Source organism: Lepidothrix coronata, unplaced genomic scaffold (genome assembly GCF_001604755.1).
Source record: "Lepidothrix coronata isolate B3197 unplaced genomic scaffold, Lepidothrix_coronata-1.0 Scaffold46, whole genome shotgun sequence".
NCBI classification, from domain to species: Eukaryota; Metazoa; Chordata; class Aves; order Passeriformes; family Pipridae; genus Lepidothrix; species Lepidothrix coronata.
Genome location: NW_016690226.1, coordinates 2827675 through 2847051, shown reverse-complemented (window position 1 = coordinate 2847051; position 19377 = coordinate 2827675). Strand labels below are relative to the sequence as shown.

Sequence of the window (19377 nt, the reverse complement as noted above, 5' to 3'; positions counted from 1 at the left end):
AGTTAATTTAGCATGCGCAGACAAGCAATCATTTCTTTCCCTAAATACCACTCTCTCCGTGCATTGATGCCTCTCTGCATGGATCCACAGCCATATCTTGTAATATCATTTGTGACAGTCTTTTAGAAGCTGTTCTGCAGAGAGAATAATCCAGGTTTGCTTTAGTTAACCCTGCCCAAGAACAAGCTACAGAAACAAGGGCAAGAGGGTTGCTGGGAGCACATAAGGGATTGCAAAAGCAGGGCACGTCTTCGCACAGCTTCTGCACACAGAATTAGTGCCAAACTCCACACAGGCTGAACGTTTTGCGACCCAGACAGGAAAGGAAAGAGCTACAACAGGAAACAATTAAAGAAATTATAAACAAAAATAAACTTCAGGAAACGTTTTTATTGCCAGGGTGACTGAGCACAGGCATAGGTTGCCCAAGGAGGCTGTGAAGTCTTCAACCCTGGAGATACTGAAAAGCCACGTGGACATGGCACCGGACAACCCACGTTAGACAGCCCTGCTTAAGCAAGAGGTTGGACCCAGATGACCTCTAGAGGTCCTTTCCAACCTCATCCATTTTGCGATTATGTGAAAAAGCTCATTAACTCACTCTGCTGAAGACAGAAAGCAAATGGCCCATATTTACATTCAGGAAAGCAAATGGCCCATATTTGCTCGGTAGAGCTGTTTTTGCTGACTTAACATTGGCTGCTTTCCCAGAAGGCAGAGGGAAGTTTTCAACTTTTGCATCAGATTGAGCTTTTGGCATTAACCTCAACGTTTGGGAAGAAACCACTCCCATACAATGTCCAAAGAATGAAGGTTGTCTGGGTCACAATGGCACCTACAGGCCACTTGAAAATTCATCTCTGAATTAAAAATCTTTTCTTGCACTCACATTTCAGTACCTTGGCAGTAACAATTCCAGAGTCATCTATACCAGTTGACCTGGGTAGAGAAGTCTTGTGTTCTTCTAAGAATAAACAGAGGAGGCATCTTTGCAGGCACAAGGCTCGCTTGGTGTTGGTTTCTTGTTTTTGAACACAGCCCCTTTACAGGGATGAAACAGAATTTTCCTACACTGCAAGGGATCCAGTGTCAAAACAAAAATCTTTCTCTTTTACTTCTTATCTCCCACTCACAGGAATAACAGAATTAGTAGAAATGCTAGTCACGTATGGCATGACAACCTTGAGCTCACTGTTTCCAAATATGGTACTGTAATTTTATCCAGAAGTTTATTGCAATATACATGATTTAGGCTTGCATTTTATTAAGGAAAAGAAAAATTAATTCAACTTATTAGACCAGTCAGGCAGGCTCCCAGGTTCTTAAAAATGTATCACAGAACTTGCCTATTCCCAATTAGGGCAAACCACACAGTCAAACTGACACCAGGAAGAAATATCTGGAAGGCAAGCAATAGTTCTTTAGGAAACTGCTTTGGTCTTTCTTAACATTTTACCTGGCTAGAAATTTTAGACTTCAGCCTGCTTAGACAGCAACAACTTCCGTGGTTTAAAAGGAGCCTCTGTACCTAGATCAAAAGAGTGCACTGGCCAAGTTTCAGACACTGTCTCCATATCCGTCTGGTTTAGATACAGAGATCCTACTTTATCACACTTTTCATTATTTTTAAAGATGCAAGACAACCAACAAGCAATTAAGATTTATTTTTATGAAGGAGAAACGTCAGCACATAATATATCTTATTTTATTTATATTCCATGAACACCACTGTAATTCCAGGAACTCAGAATACACTGAATGGCCGTTCGAATTTACCTTCTTTGATAAGCTTCTCTTTATGGTCCTGTGGAAGAAAAAGAACATTTGTTATTATTTTACTAGAGAAGGATTTCAGTCAGCCTGGGATAAGAGAACAGCAGCCCTAGTATTTCAGCATGGACTACACAGAGACAGCACCATATATGATCTTAAGGGTCTTTTCCACTCTAAATGATTCTATAAGCACATACTCTGGTAAGAGCTGTTGTGGTTAAAAAGATAATAAGGCATTTAACTTCACCTACTAAAGACCTTCTCAGACTGACTTCACCTCACATCTAGCTACTCTTACAGCCAGCAGAGACCAATTCCTGTGAAGTACTTTTCACCAAACTAGTTGTGTAACAGTTAATTTGTAGTACCTTAGTTTCTACCTCCTCCTTGTGGCTGAATAATCCAGCTTAGAGACATAATTATGGAGAAACTTCCTAATAACTTGTCTGACTGTGCTCACTTTCAACCCTTTCGTATCTCACTCTGCAGTCATTTACCTTTCTGTCAGGTACCATTACCGGACACTGCGGATACTGCCCAGATTCCTTCTGCTGGATAAAACCAGCAGATTTGCTTAAGACTTAGCAGTGTATCTTTTGCTTTCCCAGACAAAGAGCAAACACTTCTCAGAGAAAAATGTATAATGATTATTGTGCGTTATTTACTATCAGAAAAACAAGAAAAATCCCCAAACATCACTAAAGGAACTGCAATAAAGGAAAACAAATTACCTGGGCACTAATTAAAGACCTCAGTATGACAAAATACTGCAGAGGTACTGAAGTCTCAAAAATATTCATATCAACACGCTCAGCATGTTTCCTAAAACCTGTATTTTCGATTCATCCTAGCAAATAACATTCCCTACAAAGACTCTATTAATTTATGTTAGTGACTTGATCTAAAATGTTACTTCTATGCAAAAGAGGGAAACAAAAAATGTTTTACAACAGCTCCAAACTCTCTACAAAAACCAGCCACTGTCTGCCAGTTACCTAGAATTTTCTTATGTATGCATAAAGCTGAGGTTTTTCATAATCATCTACCATTCTCAGATTCTGATGTCCACATTTTAGGATTTAGAATGGAAGAAAGATAAACGTTCCAAAATCTTAAAACAACCAGTTGAGGTCAGGCACTGCAATCAACATTATTATAACTCCTCCTGATTTGTTTCATGAGATTAGAGAAATGGTCAAGCAATTGCACTGAGACATTGATAAGTCTGTCCTCCATAAGCTTCCTATTTAAGTTTAGAAAGTATAGGTAATGCATATCAACTGCTGAAAATAAGAGTCTCTTATGATTAATTTCCACTATTAGTGCTACAGAGAACTTTATTACAGCAAAACAGCCTGATCGGGCAAACTGTGACTGGCCATACCCCAGCATACAATAAAAGGCTCTTAGAAAAACAGGACTTTGCAACCAGTTACGAGGCTTTGAGATAGCAGGCTCGGTATCAGTCTTCCTTTCCTCATTACTTTAATGGTATTAATCATTCTGAGGTGCAGATCTATACTTCACAATCCGGTGTTTTTGCTGTTCACCGACGTTCGGTGTCGCCAGATGACTTACCCTGTCAAGTTTGAAGACAGTGATCCAGAAGAGGATGGGGCCTATTGCACAAACAGCTCCTAGAAAGGACGTCTTGGGGGTTGGGCGGAAATTAGGGTACACGTTGTGCGTCCTCGCATAGACCCAGCGGATCATGGCGGGGTCTTCCTGGGGTGCAAAGAAAACCGCGGTGAGGCCTGCGGGGCCCTGCCATGGCCACTCCACCCGGGGGACGCCGGGAAGGGCACCAAGGTCACGGGGAGGACGGGCAGCGTCCCGCCGGCACGGCCCCGGGCACGGCCCCGGCCCCAGGCCCGGCCCGGACCCCGCCGGGTGAGGCGGACGAGCCCCGCGCTTCCCCCGCTGCCCCTTCGGCCCGCGCCCGCTCCCCCCCCCCCACTCACGATGACGGCGGCGGGCGGGTTGGGGTTGTTGAGCTGCAGCTGGTACTGCCGCTTGAGCCGGGCGCGGATGGCCAGGCGCTCGGCCTCGGCGCGGCGCTTCTCCGGCGACGCATCGTAGGTGTCGGGGTCGAGCTCGGCGGGCAGCGAGACGTAGGCGTTGGGCCGGTACAGCTTCGCGGCCGACGGAGGCGGCCCCGACGCCATCTTGGACCCTGGCCCTGCCGGCGCCGCCCCCGCCGCGCCCCCTGCGGCTCCCGCGGGAATGGCGGGAGCAGCGCCCGCTCCCCTCAGGGGGGCTCGGGATGTGCGGGGCACCTCGGGGCGGGTGGGACAAAGGTGGGACAGCAGTCCTGTTGAAAAATGTGGAATACGTAGAAGTTTTCTTAAGGAAGGATGTCCTTTGATGTTTGATCTTTGTATGCTTTTAAGCCTAATCAACGAGAAAGGAGATTTAGTCCGCGAAACGGCAGCTAACAAGCTCTAAGTGATGTCCAGGTGTTGGAAAAACGAATTACTTGTTGGTAGAATCATTAAGGTTTGGGGCTCGACCTGTTTCAATGATTTCAGGCCTACTGGGATGTTAACAAAGCTTGGGAAGAAGGATGTACCACTGACGGTGGATACAGAGAATGCAGAATTTACAGGCCACAGGGACATTTGGCAGAGCCCCCAAGATAAGGAAGAAACTAATAAAGGCAGCTTGGCAATTGTGCTGAAATCAGCTCTGACTGGGTTAAAGGTGGTTCTGGAAGGGGCAGATCATGACCACCAACTCAGGGACCAATGACCCAAAAAGCCCACTGACTCAAAAGAAGTGAAAGACTGAGCATGTGGACATAACTAGCATGAGAAGCGAGAGAATCACTAACCAATAGAAGATAGAATAATAATTAATTAATGCAATATATTAATACTAATTAATAAGAGAACTAGGTAACTTGTAGCCACTGAACATTAATGCCTTTGCTTGCTAAAATATATAAATGGTGAAAAGTTTTTGCTGGCTTTCTGGATTTGCCACTGTTTCTGTGCAGAACTGTAAATAAATCAATTACCTGGACTCTGTGGTAATTGATTAACTCTCTGGCTTCTTGCATGCCGGGTGAAAGAACCTATTTTGGGACAATAGTCCCAGCGAGTTGATTTCCCTGTCCCCCACAAAGAAGAGGGCCTTTGGGAATGAGTTGGTCAGGGATGTTGTGTTGTTTGCCTGCTGCCTGCTGGGAGACAAAACTGGAGGAGCATTGCTGCAGGGGCTTTTGGAGCCCTTTTCAACAGTATTCCTATGTTTTAGAAAGCATAGTTAATGCATATCAAACTGCTGAAAATAGAGACTCTTACAATTACAGAATCACAGAATCACAGAATATCCTAAGTTGGAAGGGACCCACAAGGATCATTGAATCCAACTCCTGGCCCTGCACAGGACCATCCCGAAGAGTCACACCATGTGCCTGAGTGCATTGTCCAAACACTTCTTGAACTCTGTCAGACTTGGTGCTGCGACCACTTCCCTGGGGAGCCTGTTCCAGTGCCCAACCATCCTCTGGGGTAAGAACCTTTTTCTAATATCCAACCTAAACCTCCCCTGACACAACTTCAGGCCATTCCCTCAGGTCCTGTCACTGACTGCCAGAGAGAAGAGATCAGTGCTGGGTTAATGATTGGACCCAGTGATCTTAGAGATGTTTTCCAACCCTAATGATTCTAAGGTTTTGACTTTAGGAAGTTTCTTTCTTGTTGATATTAAAGGCTTTGTTCTCCAGAGATGTAGGAAAATATATGCAAGTTGTTTTTCTGGAAAGAAAGTTGCCAGTAAACAAGTTTTCTGGTTTTTTTATTTCTTCTGATATACAAAACAGTGATAGCAGTTATGCTGATTGGGACCAAATAAGTCAATGGCTGTGCATATATAGTTATGGCCTGATTTACACTGGGGTAACTCTGCAAACTCAGGTAATGTTGGATGAGGGATTACAGTTTCCTCCTAAGCACACACAAAATAATACTGCTGACTTTATTTAAAGATGCTGTGCTTTGGCACTGCAATAATAGAACAAAAGCTCTGCCTCACATTTTCAAATTTCACTCTTCTTTTTTCTAAGCACTTGGAAAATCGATGATCGCCTTTTGGTCTTAGCAGCTAATTAGGAGTTGTGACTTGCTTCTAGCAGGATGAAATACAAACTGGATGTTCCTGAAGTTCATGTACCTCGAGCACCTGCACACATACACAGCAGGAGGTACTTTTCCCACTCTCAAGTGCAAGCCTATAGTCCTTTCAGAAATCTCTCCTGCTGTTTCTTCAGCTTTTCCACCCCCATTTTCCTCACAAACATGTGGCTGCAAATCCAAGTGAAAACCAAGCTGCTTCATTCACAGTCAGCTCCCAAGGAAGTACTTACATGCCCTGTTTCTTTTTTCCCCAGAGTTTTCAGTTTGGGTCAGTGACTCCCACTGCATGGAAGAATTTACTCCCTTTACTTTCCCATTTTGTGACCATCGGATTTAGTGACCTCTGTGTCCCCAGCTCCAAAATTGTCTCTCTCCATGACCAGCACATGGAGAGCTATTTTAGCAGCACAGTACCTATACCAGCAGCACTGCCATGCGGCACTCCTCTGGTACTTTCATCTCTGAGTGTTTCCAAAGACTTGGCAGCCTGTGTTTCCCAGCCCATACGTGGCTTTCTTCTTTAAAAGCTATTCCTCCCTGCTCTCTTATTTCTTAATAAATGACACATGGAGCCTTGAAACAGATTAATTCCTGGCAGGAGCAGGAGTGTAGGTTGGATTAGCAAACTGGGAAGGGTTAGCCGCTCTGTGGGAAATGGTGGGTGTTTTTCCCCTCTTTGCTGCATCACAGAGTGGAACAGAAAACTCCTGTTTCTGCAGATCTCCCAAAGGACTTTGAAACAGCCAGATGCTTTTCCCTGAATCTGCTGGCTCCTGATGCCTGTCTGTAGTGGTGTGAGACAGTTCCTATGGGCAGGAGAAAAGATGGTCATGTGGTGAAGTCACTTGGCAAAGGCAGCAGGTTCAGCTCCCAGCCCTGTTGCAGAATCTTTGTCCAAGCTGTGCCTTCTCCCTCTCCCCAGAGCTCATAGCTGTGAGTGTGCATGCTTGGCATGCAAACAGTGCTGAAATTAATTCTACTGGGAGAAAAACAGAAGGTATAAAGCAACATTTCCATTAACAACGTAATGTACTGTATTGGAAAATCGAGCAGCCAGCTGCTATGCTGAAAACACCTTTGCATTTCATCTCTGATCACTAACTCATTCTACCTCCTGAAGAATCAAGGTCCTCACAGGGAGTGTTTTCTGAGAGATGTCATTTGTTTCATGGGGTAAAAAATTAACTAAATCCCTTCCAGAGAAGCATATTCTCTGACACTGAATCCTATACTTTGCAATTTGTTGTTTTTACTCCTCCAAGGGTGAATTTGTGCACTTTCTTCATTTCGTAACAGCCATGTCTCTAACTTTAAAACACATCCTTCAGCAAAAGCCCAAGTCACCAATAGTAAATGTCTAAACCTTGCATAAAGCAATGCAGGACAAAGATGGAAATACTGCAGTCAAAGCACTTGACTGAAATCAGTGATTGTTTTTTCTCCTGCTGACAGGGACTGCTGCACAGAGTTAGAAATACTGTGATGACAAACTGTACTCCTGTGCAGACCTTCTGCATCATCTGCTCCTTCTGGACCACCTTTATAGCAGACTGAACACAGCCTGCCTGCTATTGCAAAACCACCTTGGAAACAAAAGATTTTGCAAGAATGAACAAGACCCTTCTTGTCTCTAATTTTGTCAGCCAGATCATGGAGCTCATTTGACTCTTCTCCTGACGGCTGGTGTTGACCTAAGGAAAGCAGCGGGAATATAAAACAAGCACTTAGGAGAGCGGGGCCACTCTCAGCAGGGTAACACAGGCTAGAACTAGAACATGCTGGTCATAAAACCACATCCTTTTGGGTTTACGCACCAAGGCTTGACAAGTAAGACCCCAAGTGTTTTTTCTTCTTTTTATCAGGGCTGATGTTTACTGAATGTTTGAGATTGGCAGTATTAAATGAAATTGACAGTTCTCCTATGAAAATGCCTTTGAAGTTTACATCATCTGTTTTCTTTGCCATTAGCAGTAACCAAAATGGAAAGAACCAGTCAAGACAATTAATCTTTGTCCAGAACCCTGTGGAGAGTTGACCTTGACTGGCTGCCAGATTTCCACCCGGCTGCTTTCTCACTCCTCTCCTCAGAAAGACCAGGGGAAAAAATTACATGGAAAATCTCATGGGTTGATATAGGTGCAATTCCTATGAAAAGCAAAAGCTGCACAAGGGAGCATAGTAAAAGGAGGAAATCATTCGCTACAGCCCAGTCAGCAGACAAATGTCCAGCTACTTTAGGGGAAGCAGGGCCTCTATATGCATAGCAGTTGCTTGGGAAGACAGATGACATCACCACAAATGTCTTCCCATCGTCCTCTTTTCCATCAGCTTTTATTTCTGAGCAAGACATCATGTGGCATGGATATCCCTTGGGTTATTTGTAGCAGCTGTCCCAGTTATTTCCCCTCCCAATCTCTTGTCCATCTCCAGCATACAGTCCTTTAAAGTTGGTGGTGGGTTGTTGGAGGGAAAGCCTTGATGTTGTGCAAGCACTGCTCAGCAATACCCAAACTTGGTGTGTTACCAATGCTATTTTAGCTACAGATGCAAGGCACAGACCAGACAGACTGCTGTGAAGTTTAACTCCATCCCAACCAAACCCAGTACAAAGCCAGCTTGAATAGTCTGACACACCACTGAATTTCTGAGACCATTCTCATATAAATTAACCTGAAATCAGACACACTTCTACTACACTTTTTGATTGAATCTGCAAATAACTTCCACCTTGAGTTTAAAGTAACACCAGGTACTGACCTTCAGTTTAGAGCTGTGTGATTTTTCTGGTGACTTTTTAGTCATGCCCCAAAATACACAGACTGAATGTTTTAGACTGTATACACAAAGTCACATCTTTTCAGTCACCAGAATAAGTGACTCTGTTCTTCAAGTGAATGAGAGAAAAATTAACTTTATTCACAGACCTGTCTACCTATCTCCAAGGTGATAGGCATAACACTTTCAGAAGAGACAGGTTAAATGTGCTGTCATCTCAAAAAAATACTTGTGCCTGTCAAACTTGTGCTGAGTGCTTGCAATTGCTCCATTTGCATCACCTGTCAAGCTGGGTCAACATGCTGCTGGGCTCTGTTGTGAATTCTCACTGACCTTTTGCAAAGAAAGCAAGTTGGAAAACAGGGAAGAAGCTGACAAAATCATTCATATCACAAGGAGGTTCCTGAACAGAGGTCCCTTACTTCTAGTTCCCACATGTAATGGGCAATAATGGTCATTTGTCTCCTGTTCCTGTTCCATACAAGCGAATAAATTCTGACGTGTGTGCTGCTGACCTTCTTCTGAAGGGGGATCAGTATCAGGCATCCACCTGCAGGGATACATCCATGGTAAAAAGCCAAATGGATACAGAAGGGGGGCAGTGTAAGAAGTGTTAAGACATAGCATAGTTTATCTGAGCTCAGAACAAGCGCGTCAACTGCAGCATATAGGTATGTTATTAAATTGTCCAGATAAATGTAATCCATTCTGCATTAAGAACTGAGGTCCCCAGTATCTTTATCTTATAGTTGTTTAAAGGAAACCTGTCGTGCAAATGAAGGAGTTAACGTGGTTAGGGGAATTACGAATCATTAGTACATACAACAGGCCACTCATAAATGTGTTTTAAGTGTTGAGCTCAGCAGGAGTTAGTTACAAAACCAGGACACTTAATGAGTCATAAAGCGCCCGGAATAATGAGAGATGGCATTAAACAAGCCATTTCTGCCTCTCCTTGGCTTGTCCAGAGACGGTGACAAGAAGCCCTCTGCTGTTTCAGCTTTTCCTGTCAAAGTAAAATTTTTGAGTCACGGTGAATTATAGCTGTGGCTGAACTGCTTGAGCCAGGGAGCTGGTGCCACTTAGGCGGCCCTGGTGGGAGAAGGAGAAGATGGCAGCAAGCATCTCGTCTCCACTCCTTTGCAGGTCATTGATTTTACCATTTTGGGTATAATATTCTTAGGTCTCCCTCTGCTTCCAGCTCCTTGCACAAGAAGCTATTAATAGTCATATAACATTGAAAAGTGGGAGAGGAAGAGGTCTTAGAATAAAGTAGAGTGGCAATTAAAAAGCTGAATGTCTCAGGGTAAGTCCTGTTATTGGTGAAGTGTTAGAAGTGCTTAACCAGTTAAGTGGCAATGCTATTCCTAGACTTCCCCTGACGATGGCTGTCAGGAACTGGACTATTCCAGCAAGCTGTCATTGCTCCAACCAGCCTTCTCCTGACTCTCCGTTACTTGCTGGCTCACGAGTAGCATTGAAGCTCAGATCCTTGACCTTAGTGCTGGCCTGAGCTGTGAGAAATGTGTGTTGTATCTCACCTTGGCTCGAGTTCCCAGCTTGACTTTAGACCTTCCTTGTTACTTTGGCCTTGCCTGGACATCACTGGGCTGTGGCTGGTCATGGTTATTGCCACTGGACCTGGCCCCAGCCCCATCACCTTGTCTGGCTCCCAGCTCATTCCAGTCTTGCCATCCCTGAGCTACACTGTCACTCATGAAACAGTGCTCAACCTCATGACCATAGGGAGTGTGTGTGGTGCCAAGGGTGTATTCATACTGACACCAGCAAAAATTCACAAAGCAATTGCTAACAAGAGCCAGTGAGAGGAAATGCAAGTGTTGCAGGAAGTGGCTCACACAGGGTAAGGGGAGGCATCTTTTCTGGCCTGCTGTTCCAACACAGATCACCACCAGCAGCTGATGTTTCTTTTTCCCCCATTTCTCCCCAGGTGTTTTGTTCTGTCCACAAAAGAAAGGATAGATCTGCTTCATTCAGTTTGAGTATTGAAAAGTAGCAGTGCCTGCTGTGAACTCTGCCTGCTTCTCTCTGACGTGATTGAGAGAATTTTGGATGGTGAGTCCTCCTGCCCTAAAACATATCTGAGACACTGCTAACAATCTCTTGGAGATTCATTTTTTCCCTGTGGGTTGTGGAAAGAGTTTAGTGTAGCTCAGATACTTCCCAGCTACCTGAGTATCCGATATGTGACAGAGTGCTGCATAACCAAATGTTACGCAGCCTTTATTGCACCTGGAGGATGCTCCTGTAAGTGCCTCCCAGACCCATGGGTAAAACCCTGGACTTGCTGACAGCAAAGGAGAGCCCTACGAAAACAGCTCTGGCCCACAAAGCCTTCAGTTTCCATACAATGCCTCACTTGAAGTTACATTATGGGTTTGGATGGATTTCCTTTCACAAACAGAGTGTAAGGAAAAGCCTGCTGTGTGAAGACCCAAACAGGATGGGCCAGTGAAACTTTAATCCCCAACAGATATGACAAATCCTGCTTCTCAAGACAGAAATACAGTGCCCCAAGAGCTGGTTGGCTGTTAGGGCCTTGGCCGGTCAGGGTGGGGTCCACTCAAGAATACTATTTTGGAGGGGGCCTCACTTTGGGGATCATCCAGTCCAAACTTCTCCACAGCATGAAATTAATTTTTAACTGGAGAAAGAAGCAGGACCTTATAGAAAATGACTCTAAGAAGTCCCAATTTTTTCCTTTCTACAGGAAGACACTCAAATCCTGTGTGAGGAAAAAACTCCAGCCTGAAATCTGTGATAGATCAGCTTTGAAGGAGAGGCAGCTCTCTCGTACTGCTGCATAGAAAAAGATATTCACTTTGTTTTCCTTTCTATATTTTGTTAGAAGTCTGGGGCTTAAATTTTAAATCAAGTCTTTGGGAACACACTGTGAAGCAGACCATCAGTATGAATAAAATATGTTAGTAGGGACATGTTGAATTTATTGTGACTGTTTGGCAACCTCTGTTTTGCAGTGAGGAAGTACTTAGTTGTGGCAATGCAGAGTGGAGATTTTTTTGCTGAAGTAAAAGACAGAATACAAATGAGGCTGTTGCTGCAGAATGCCAGCTAGCGGGAAAGACACACAGTGTCCAGTCTGGGTATTTCAGTGTTTAAAAAAAATGGTGGTACTACTAAAACTTGAAACTTCTGACCTATAGAAATAGAAAAGCAGAGCAGTGCTTTCCCTGGGCTCTTGTTATCATTGCATAAATCAGGAATATTCATTAAACAAGAAATACCCAGTAGCATTGCAGACCCCTGTGTCCAACAGTTTTCATCTGCCTTGTTGGGGAGAATGGGTAAAGCAGCTGCAAAGATTAAAAATTGCCTCCTAAATTAATGTCTCCCTGCTTCTCTGGATAACCTCTTAGCAGAGAGGTTTGCTATTTGTATAAACCACTTATATTTACAGTGCCATATCACCCTAATCCAACCAGTGTAATTGTGATTTGCAATCCTTAAAGGAAAGATTTCTACCTCTGGTGTGATCCTTGTGGGGCTCTTTAGACATGATGCTTTTCCTGCTCTCCTACTACCCCTGACTCCATCGCCTTGCACGTGTCTGCTTCCTCCCTACTCACCTGCAGATGTTTTTGCCCTACCCAATCCTCTTCTCCCACACTGCCATCACTGCTGAAGGGCTCTTTACTCTTGAACCTACTTCGACTTCCTCTGCCTCCTTCACTTGCTGCTCAGTCTTCTCCTTGCTCTCTTCTGGATGTATCTCACTCGCTTTCTTCCAATAATCTTCATTCAAAAGAAGATCCAGTTGTGGTGGCAGCCACTTGCAAAATACTTAACAGATGACAACTGCAACTTTGCGGTACTCCGCTCCCTGTTCCTTCTCATCTCCTCTGTGTCAAGTGATGTGTACATAGCACACTGGGAGCAGGGGCATTCATGTTCTTTGTCCTTTGCTTTCAGTTACTTTAGAGTCTTCCCATGGAAGGGAAAACTGAAGCCAATGGAAGTGCAAGCAGCCATCATACTGCGTGCTGGTTCTCCTCAGCACATGAGGGCTGATCGGTTTCTACAACCAGCCCTTCAGTTTTACAGAGCAGTGCAATGGTGAGAGCTATGAAGAAGGACCTATTCATCTCTGTACTAATGCTTTTCAAGGTTAATCCTTCTTTTCTTTGTGTGAAATATGCTGTCAGGAGTGAGTTTTTCATTGCTCAGGCACAGGCACAATATCCCCACCTTCTGTTGCTGTGTTGGTCTTCCTGCAAGCTCCGGGGAGGCAGCTCCCTCTTGTTCATGACATGGTCCACCAGCCACTGCAGTGACCAGAGCTGCCCCCAGCACATGGTCACAAACTGAATGAGTCCATGGCAAATTGCAAAGCCTAGTTCTGTTATGTCTGTATCAGTCTTTCACGGCTGGCTAAAATGCCTCTTCTGCCAGACCCATTAATAGGGAGGTTGCATTTCTCCATAATTTCCCCGAGGACTGAACACATCTCATCAATTGAAGGAAAAAAGGATGGTGACTCACACCTCAACCTGCCTAATTATTTCCAGGATAGTCCTTCCCACCAAGGATTGAGAATGTCTGGGGTATACCCATGGGAGAAGCTAATATGCCAAAATCTGTTTGTCTAAAATCCAAACAAATATTTGAAATATGATAAATTGCTCATGCTGCACAACAGTTGCCAAAGTCAAAATGCTTTTTCTTTACAATTGTATGACTCCTCCCCAGCACAGAGCAAACCTCCATTTCCCATCCCTTTACTTTGCCTTGTGGGACTGTGTTGACTCCTTGACCCTTCCTTATTTTATTTCCCTGTATAAAGAGCTTGGACAAAGCAGGAAAACTGAGCTCCTAATCTTGAAAAACAGCATATTTTTTAAGATCAGTGAAATTATGAAGTGTTGGTTTCCTTGTTCTTAGACATAGTTTTTGCAGATGGACCGCAGGGGTGAGATCTGCTCCTGAAAGCAATGCTACCCTTTTGTCAGGCAACGATGGAAAAGGTTTTCTGGACCTGCAGAGCAGTCTCAGAGCAGAGTTACCTCTGGCTGTACTCTCCCACCTCTGACAGTTGTCAAGCAGTTGACAACTTCAGTTGACAGCTTATGGACTTCTATCATATTTTCTCACAGCACAACTTCTCCCAGATACGAGCATCCCTGTATTGTCTGAGCAGACTTATATTGCATTTGGCACCAGCTTTATCAAACGTTGGGTGAACCTGTCCAGCAGAACATCTATATTTTTTACAAGATTTGGGACAAATTCTTCTGACCTGCCTATCATGTCGTATACTGCTTATGCAAACTTTTCAGATGCACTGTGCTGATGCACAGGAACACAACTGCAGGATGTGACACTGTGGTGGGAGGTCTCTTCCCTTGGACCTCTTGGAGGGAGAAGCTGTCACTCACTGTGTTATCTTGACCTTGTTCAGAAGCAAAGGTGTAAAAGTATTTCTTGGTCCTAGAGTCCAGACAGTCACAGATTTGATCAGGACTGAGTTCAAGCAGTTTCCCACAGAGGGTGGCCCTAAGGAGACCTTGGGGCACAGCATGCAGCCCAGCTTCCTGCAGGGGGATGTCCCTAGCACTTTAGGGCTGATGATGTTTTTAGCACTGGCTTGTCCTTGCCTGATACCTTATTCTTGCAGAAAAAGAAAAGTCGGGATTGGATGTCCCTTGGACAGAACATTAGTTGATCACAGCATAGATATTTTGAGGCAATTTACTCTGGCAAAGAGTTACTTTCTTGCTTGAGAGTTGCTTGTTGTTTGTGTTCTGTGGCAGTGAAAGGCCAGGATGTGATGAGGAAAAGGTGGTCTTTGGTTCAGAGTGGGAGGAGTGAATCACCAGCTCCACAGCTGGAATTGCCCTTGCAACACTGTTTGACACCCTCCTGCTTTTATGGCCTGACCCTATCTCAGGACTTGAAATCTTTGGATCCAGTCCAGGATTTCTGAAAAAGTCGTCAGTCTTTCCTAGCAATGAGAGGTAGCTCTGAAAGAATAGTGGGTTAATGATGATGGTGATAAAAATACCAATAAAAATAGTCTGACAAAATTTATCCCAACAACCACTTTCACATGTTTTCTGTTTTGATGCAACATTTCTGATTTATTTGGCAGAAACAGAAGTATTCTCTCTCCTGTTAAAAAAATATTTTTGTTTGTTTATTTTTCACTTCTTTTTCTCCTCTTTATACCAGTTGCTAAGGGAAACAGAGGAGTAAACAAGAAAGAAGAGTGAGAGGAATAAAGGGAAAGAAAACAATTCAGGTTTTGTTATTTTGGATAAACTTTTTCAACCAAACCCAGAAATATCATCATGATAAAAGTACAAGAAAACTCCTTTCAGCAAAAGCTGCTGGTTCTCTGTGCTTTCTCAAATCAATTCCTGCTGTATGGTGTGTCCCTGAGTGTAGCAAAGGCAGACTAGCATGAGGTATCAAGAAAATGTTGGCTCCTGACAACAGTCCTAATTCAGTTTTAGAACTGCAGAAAACCAATGGTAAACAGGAAATCTTAGTTATTTTTTTGACAATTATCCATAGCTGCTGGTTCACTTTACAAAGTAACTTTAGGTTGCTCCTTTCTGCATTAGTGACCAAAGCCTCACGAGATTCTATGTAGACTGTTCTGGTCAGTTCTGCAGTGTGCTGGAGTCCCACTCCAAGGAACCTTCAGCTTCCTTTCCTGAGATGAAATCAATGAAGCTCTGCAGAAAGCAGGAGGTGAATAGCAGTGATGCAGCAAAACTGTTTCCTAGACAAAGGAGGTCTTTTCTGCAAGGGTTCACACTGCCCTGCAGAGACCAAAAGAGAGTCAAAACAAGCTCTGTACTCCTTTAGACATTATCAAACATCTTATAGCAAAACTGTTGCTCTTTATTAAGCTCTAGAATACTTTTCCACTAGGTAGCCAACAATTATGCAGAGCTAAATGGGGAAGGGAGATCGAACAATGCAGTCCCAAACTAGGAAAACAGTGAAGGGTTCAAAAAGGAAGGGATCTCTGATCTAATTCAAAACTTAATATATGTTTTCAAGATGTGTCTCAGCTGAAGCAGTAAAAGTAATAAGGATCAGAAGTAATTCTGACCGGTATGCTGGGTTTCAGCCCAAAGAAAAATTCCTAAAGGGAAAATACAAAGGTTTATAATAGAAGCACCAACCAACTGTAGCTGTGATCAGTCATGCTTCTTCTACACCTTCATTCTTAACCCTGAGTTGCATTCGGTGGGTAAAAATAGCCACTGCCAAAAATACTAATTACTTTGAAGAAGCTGCAGTGCCATCACTTCTAGAGGAACTTCCTGTTGTTTCTGTGTACAGTGTTAAAATAAGCATCTGGTTCAGAAAACAATATTAAGGTTGTAATAGAACTCCAGTTGCTGTTTAACTTTGTCAAAGAAAACAACACAGAGGGAAAATGAAAACATACAGGCCTTACTTACACAGAGCCCCACGTAGCAACACTGAATACTTAAGATCTCAAGCCAAGCTGAGACAGAGCTTCCGGGATCTGTCCAGAGGCATCCCTGACAGAGGGTTCTCAGATGTCTCCTTGGGAATGAAATGAAGGACTCTTCACCAGAAAGAACAAGCTGGTGTGTTGGCCCTGCAAAAAAGCACAAAGGAAAAAGGAAAAAAGCACAAAGGAAAAAGGAAAAAAGCAATCTCCCTCTGCTTGGTCTGGTAGCCAACACCTGTTGTAATGATGCAATATGTGGGAGGGCTGGAAAGAAAAGAAAATACACTTCCAGCCCAAGTCCTGGTGGATTATTAAATGTCAAAACACCTTGCCACCTGATGACGGGACCAAAACTCATTCTTAGGGGCTGCTTCGAGAGATCCATGCACAACACGCCATGCTGTGAAAGGGTGAGTAGGAGCACTGTGCCATTTCTTCAAGGCAGAAGAGCTCCTGACAGGGCAGGGCTGTGTAGCCCTGCTGCCTGCTGGGAAATGCCAAGAGGCTTCGTACACGATGATGGACTTTTCCCGTGATGTGCAGTGCAGCCCATGGCCCCCTTCACCATTATCAGTGGGACAGTCAGGTTCTGTCCCATAACAGAGATGTCTGTTATTCTTACCCATTAGCCAGTGTGACTGATGAGCTTTTACAGTGATGGCTACAGTGATCCCCATCTCCTTTGTGGGGATGCTCATTTATCCTTCACCACTACCAGCTGCAGCCTAGTAGGTTGTGTCTAACTGCAAGCAGTGTGAGGCCTGATTTTGTTCTTGGCTTTCTTTCTCACCTTGGGAAATCTCTGCCCCTACCTTCTTCAGTTTCCCTGCCTATACAATTGTTATAATATTTTTATCCAATTTTGCTGATGGTTTGGGGAATTACAAGTGGACTGCATCTCACATCCAGGAATTTCTTAATGGAGACTGCATGTTAAGTTTTCCAAAGAACCCAAGACTAAGTCTGGAATGTCATGGTTTGCTACATAATCATCTTGATCTTACTGTCACAAGGGAAGCATAGCCCTATGTCTAAGAACTGAAGCAAAAAATTATTATGGAAAGTTTAGTTGAGGTTCCCCTCTGGTCACTACAAAAGGACCACTAGAACTGATTCTCACTATGGCTAAAATTCTGTGTAGAAAGAGAATTTGACATCTGAGTTATCTAGGTCCTTAGTGCACAAGGTCAGGAAACAGTCCAGCTTTTTCTGAGTTCCTAATTCAGAAGTTTTGCCCAGGGACATTTCAGATTGCCCACATTACCTATTATTTGGAAGTACATACATAGAAGCATTTATAGCACCAGGCATTTTCATCCAAGATTAATGTAGTGGTACCACAGTGCTGCCACATCAAAGCTCCTCAGTACCATCTATACTGTGCCATTGTCAGAGAAGAGTAAGAGCCATTTGGCAAGTGGAGAATATATGTTTAAAAGGAGACAGAGCAAATATTTGTAGTTGCCTTATACTAGACAGGAGATAACTCAAAGAAATCACAAGTCACATCACAGGGGTTTTACCATGGTGATGATGGATTCTCATCGCTTCTTGTGGTGGGCCTGCAGCTCCCAGGCTGGAGATCAAGCATGGGGGAGTAGTAGTGGCTGTATTGCACTGTGGGCACCTGCCTACCATGTCCCTGGAGCCCTGCACTGGGCTTTTGCAGCCCCCAGTTTTAGTGCTCAGATTTCGAGCGTCCTTTGGGAGGAACTCCACCAGTCTACCAGGAAGGCACTCCTTATCCATGTTGTGCTCCTCTTTGCTGGTGATAATTGCCTTTCCCTTTCTGAGTCTCCAGGGCTGACTGCCTGGCAGCTCCACAGACTTGGAGTCATCTGGTGCATGTAGTGAGACAACTTGTCAGATGTTTAAGACACCCATAAAAGACCAGCTAGTGCCTGATGGTGAGCCTTCATGGAATGCTGATTTGTAAATGTTTCTGCTTATATAAAGCTGATCCTTTAAAGTGCCCTGTATTTTTAGCAGCCTAATAACTTCCATGGGAATACAATCTTGGTTGCCTGGGAAAACTGTATGTTTAAAGTCACCGCTTTCAGACTTCTAACCTTTTCCATCACAACAGGCTCTGATACCTGGCACTTGGACATAGCAGTATCTTAGACTGTCTTTTATTTTTTTTTAACCGCTGAATTGCTAAATTCCAGTTCATATGCATTTTATCTGCAAAAAATAAAAATAATGTTTACTATATTTCTTTCTCAATATTAAGTGACTGCTTTGGTGAGATCATGTTTGCCTATTTTACGTGGGTGGTTGTTCATATGGATGGAAAATTACAGTTATTTATAACTCCATACATATTTGCATCTGAACAATTATATCCATCTTGCTCTAGTATTAACTAAGGATAAATGAAATCTTAGTTTATCAGACTAAACCAAAAAGTTTCACTAATTCAACTTCTGTTTCTTCTGACTTCTAATGTCTAAAAACAAAGTTTTGCTTTTCTAACCATCAAACCAAAAACCTGAAGATGCCACTGTTGGAGACAAGGCATATATGTCTTCTCAGGAACAGCAAATTATTTCCCAGCACCTCACAACCTGAAATGCATTTGCATAAGTTCCTGAATGAACTCTCATCAGTGAGAAATACCTCTGGGAAGTTAGTCCTAAGTCCTCATACAGCATCAAAAAGGCCATGTTGGTTTTGGAAATGCTTTCGTTAGAGAAAATGTGAAGAGCTTTGCTACAAGTTAAAATTTTTTGCTTCCCAATGGCTGTTGGAAAGCCTCACTGTAAATTGAGTTAAACTGAGCCTCAGCCTAGTGCAAATTACCATGTACACAGTGTTTCTTCATTGTTTCACTGTCAGCGTTCCTGAACTCACCTTACTCTGACTTCCCAAAGGCATCACTAACATCCTGTATTTTAGCCTGTATTTTATTTATGGCAAAAGAAAAAAGGAATAAGATGAAAATGGTTTAAATCTGTGGCTGCTCTGGTTAGATTTTTGTTTTCACATCAAAGCAGAGGGTATGCTGGTTGTCACACTGTGCTGGCAGTGGCTGTTGGAGAAGAAATAAAATAGAATATGCTGTTTACCAAATGGCCATTGCAAAAAAAGGTCACTGTCCTGTTACCCTCCGCCCTGAATGCTGAGGTTTTGAAGTGGCAGTGAAGGAGGAGTGAGCATCTGGTTCAGTACCCAGCTTGCTTCCCACAGGTCAAGAGCTGCAGCACGCCTCACCTACACATG

The 19377-nt window shown here is 43.6% G+C and overlaps 1 protein-coding gene and 1 long non-coding RNA gene across 3 annotated transcripts in view; one reads left to right on the top strand and one right to left on the bottom strand.

The window, feature by feature from the left end:
* Positions 1-1686: 1686 nt before the first annotated feature.
* On the bottom strand, positions 1687-3978 carry NDUFB4 (NADH:ubiquinone oxidoreductase subunit B4). Its single transcript, XM_017814799.1, has 3 exons — positions 3735-3978; positions 3352-3498; positions 1687-1804 (listed from the first exon to the last, which is right to left on the bottom strand). The coding sequence occupies exons 1-3, from the start codon at positions 3936-3938 to the stop codon at positions 1745-1747; spliced, it is 411 nt and encodes a 136-aa protein (XP_017670288.1). The 5' UTR covers positions 3939-3978; the 3' UTR covers positions 1687-1744.
* A 1260-nt stretch (positions 3979-5238) lies between these two features.
* Positions 5239-19377, top strand: part of LOC108497297 — a 45155-nt gene continuing 31016 nt past the window's right edge. For both annotated transcript variants that reach the window (XR_001874745.1, XR_001874746.1), the window contains exons 1-2: positions 5239-5285; positions 10636-10760. This is a non-coding gene — a long non-coding RNA (uncharacterized LOC108497297). The remainder of the gene's footprint in view (positions 5286-10635; positions 10761-19377) is intronic.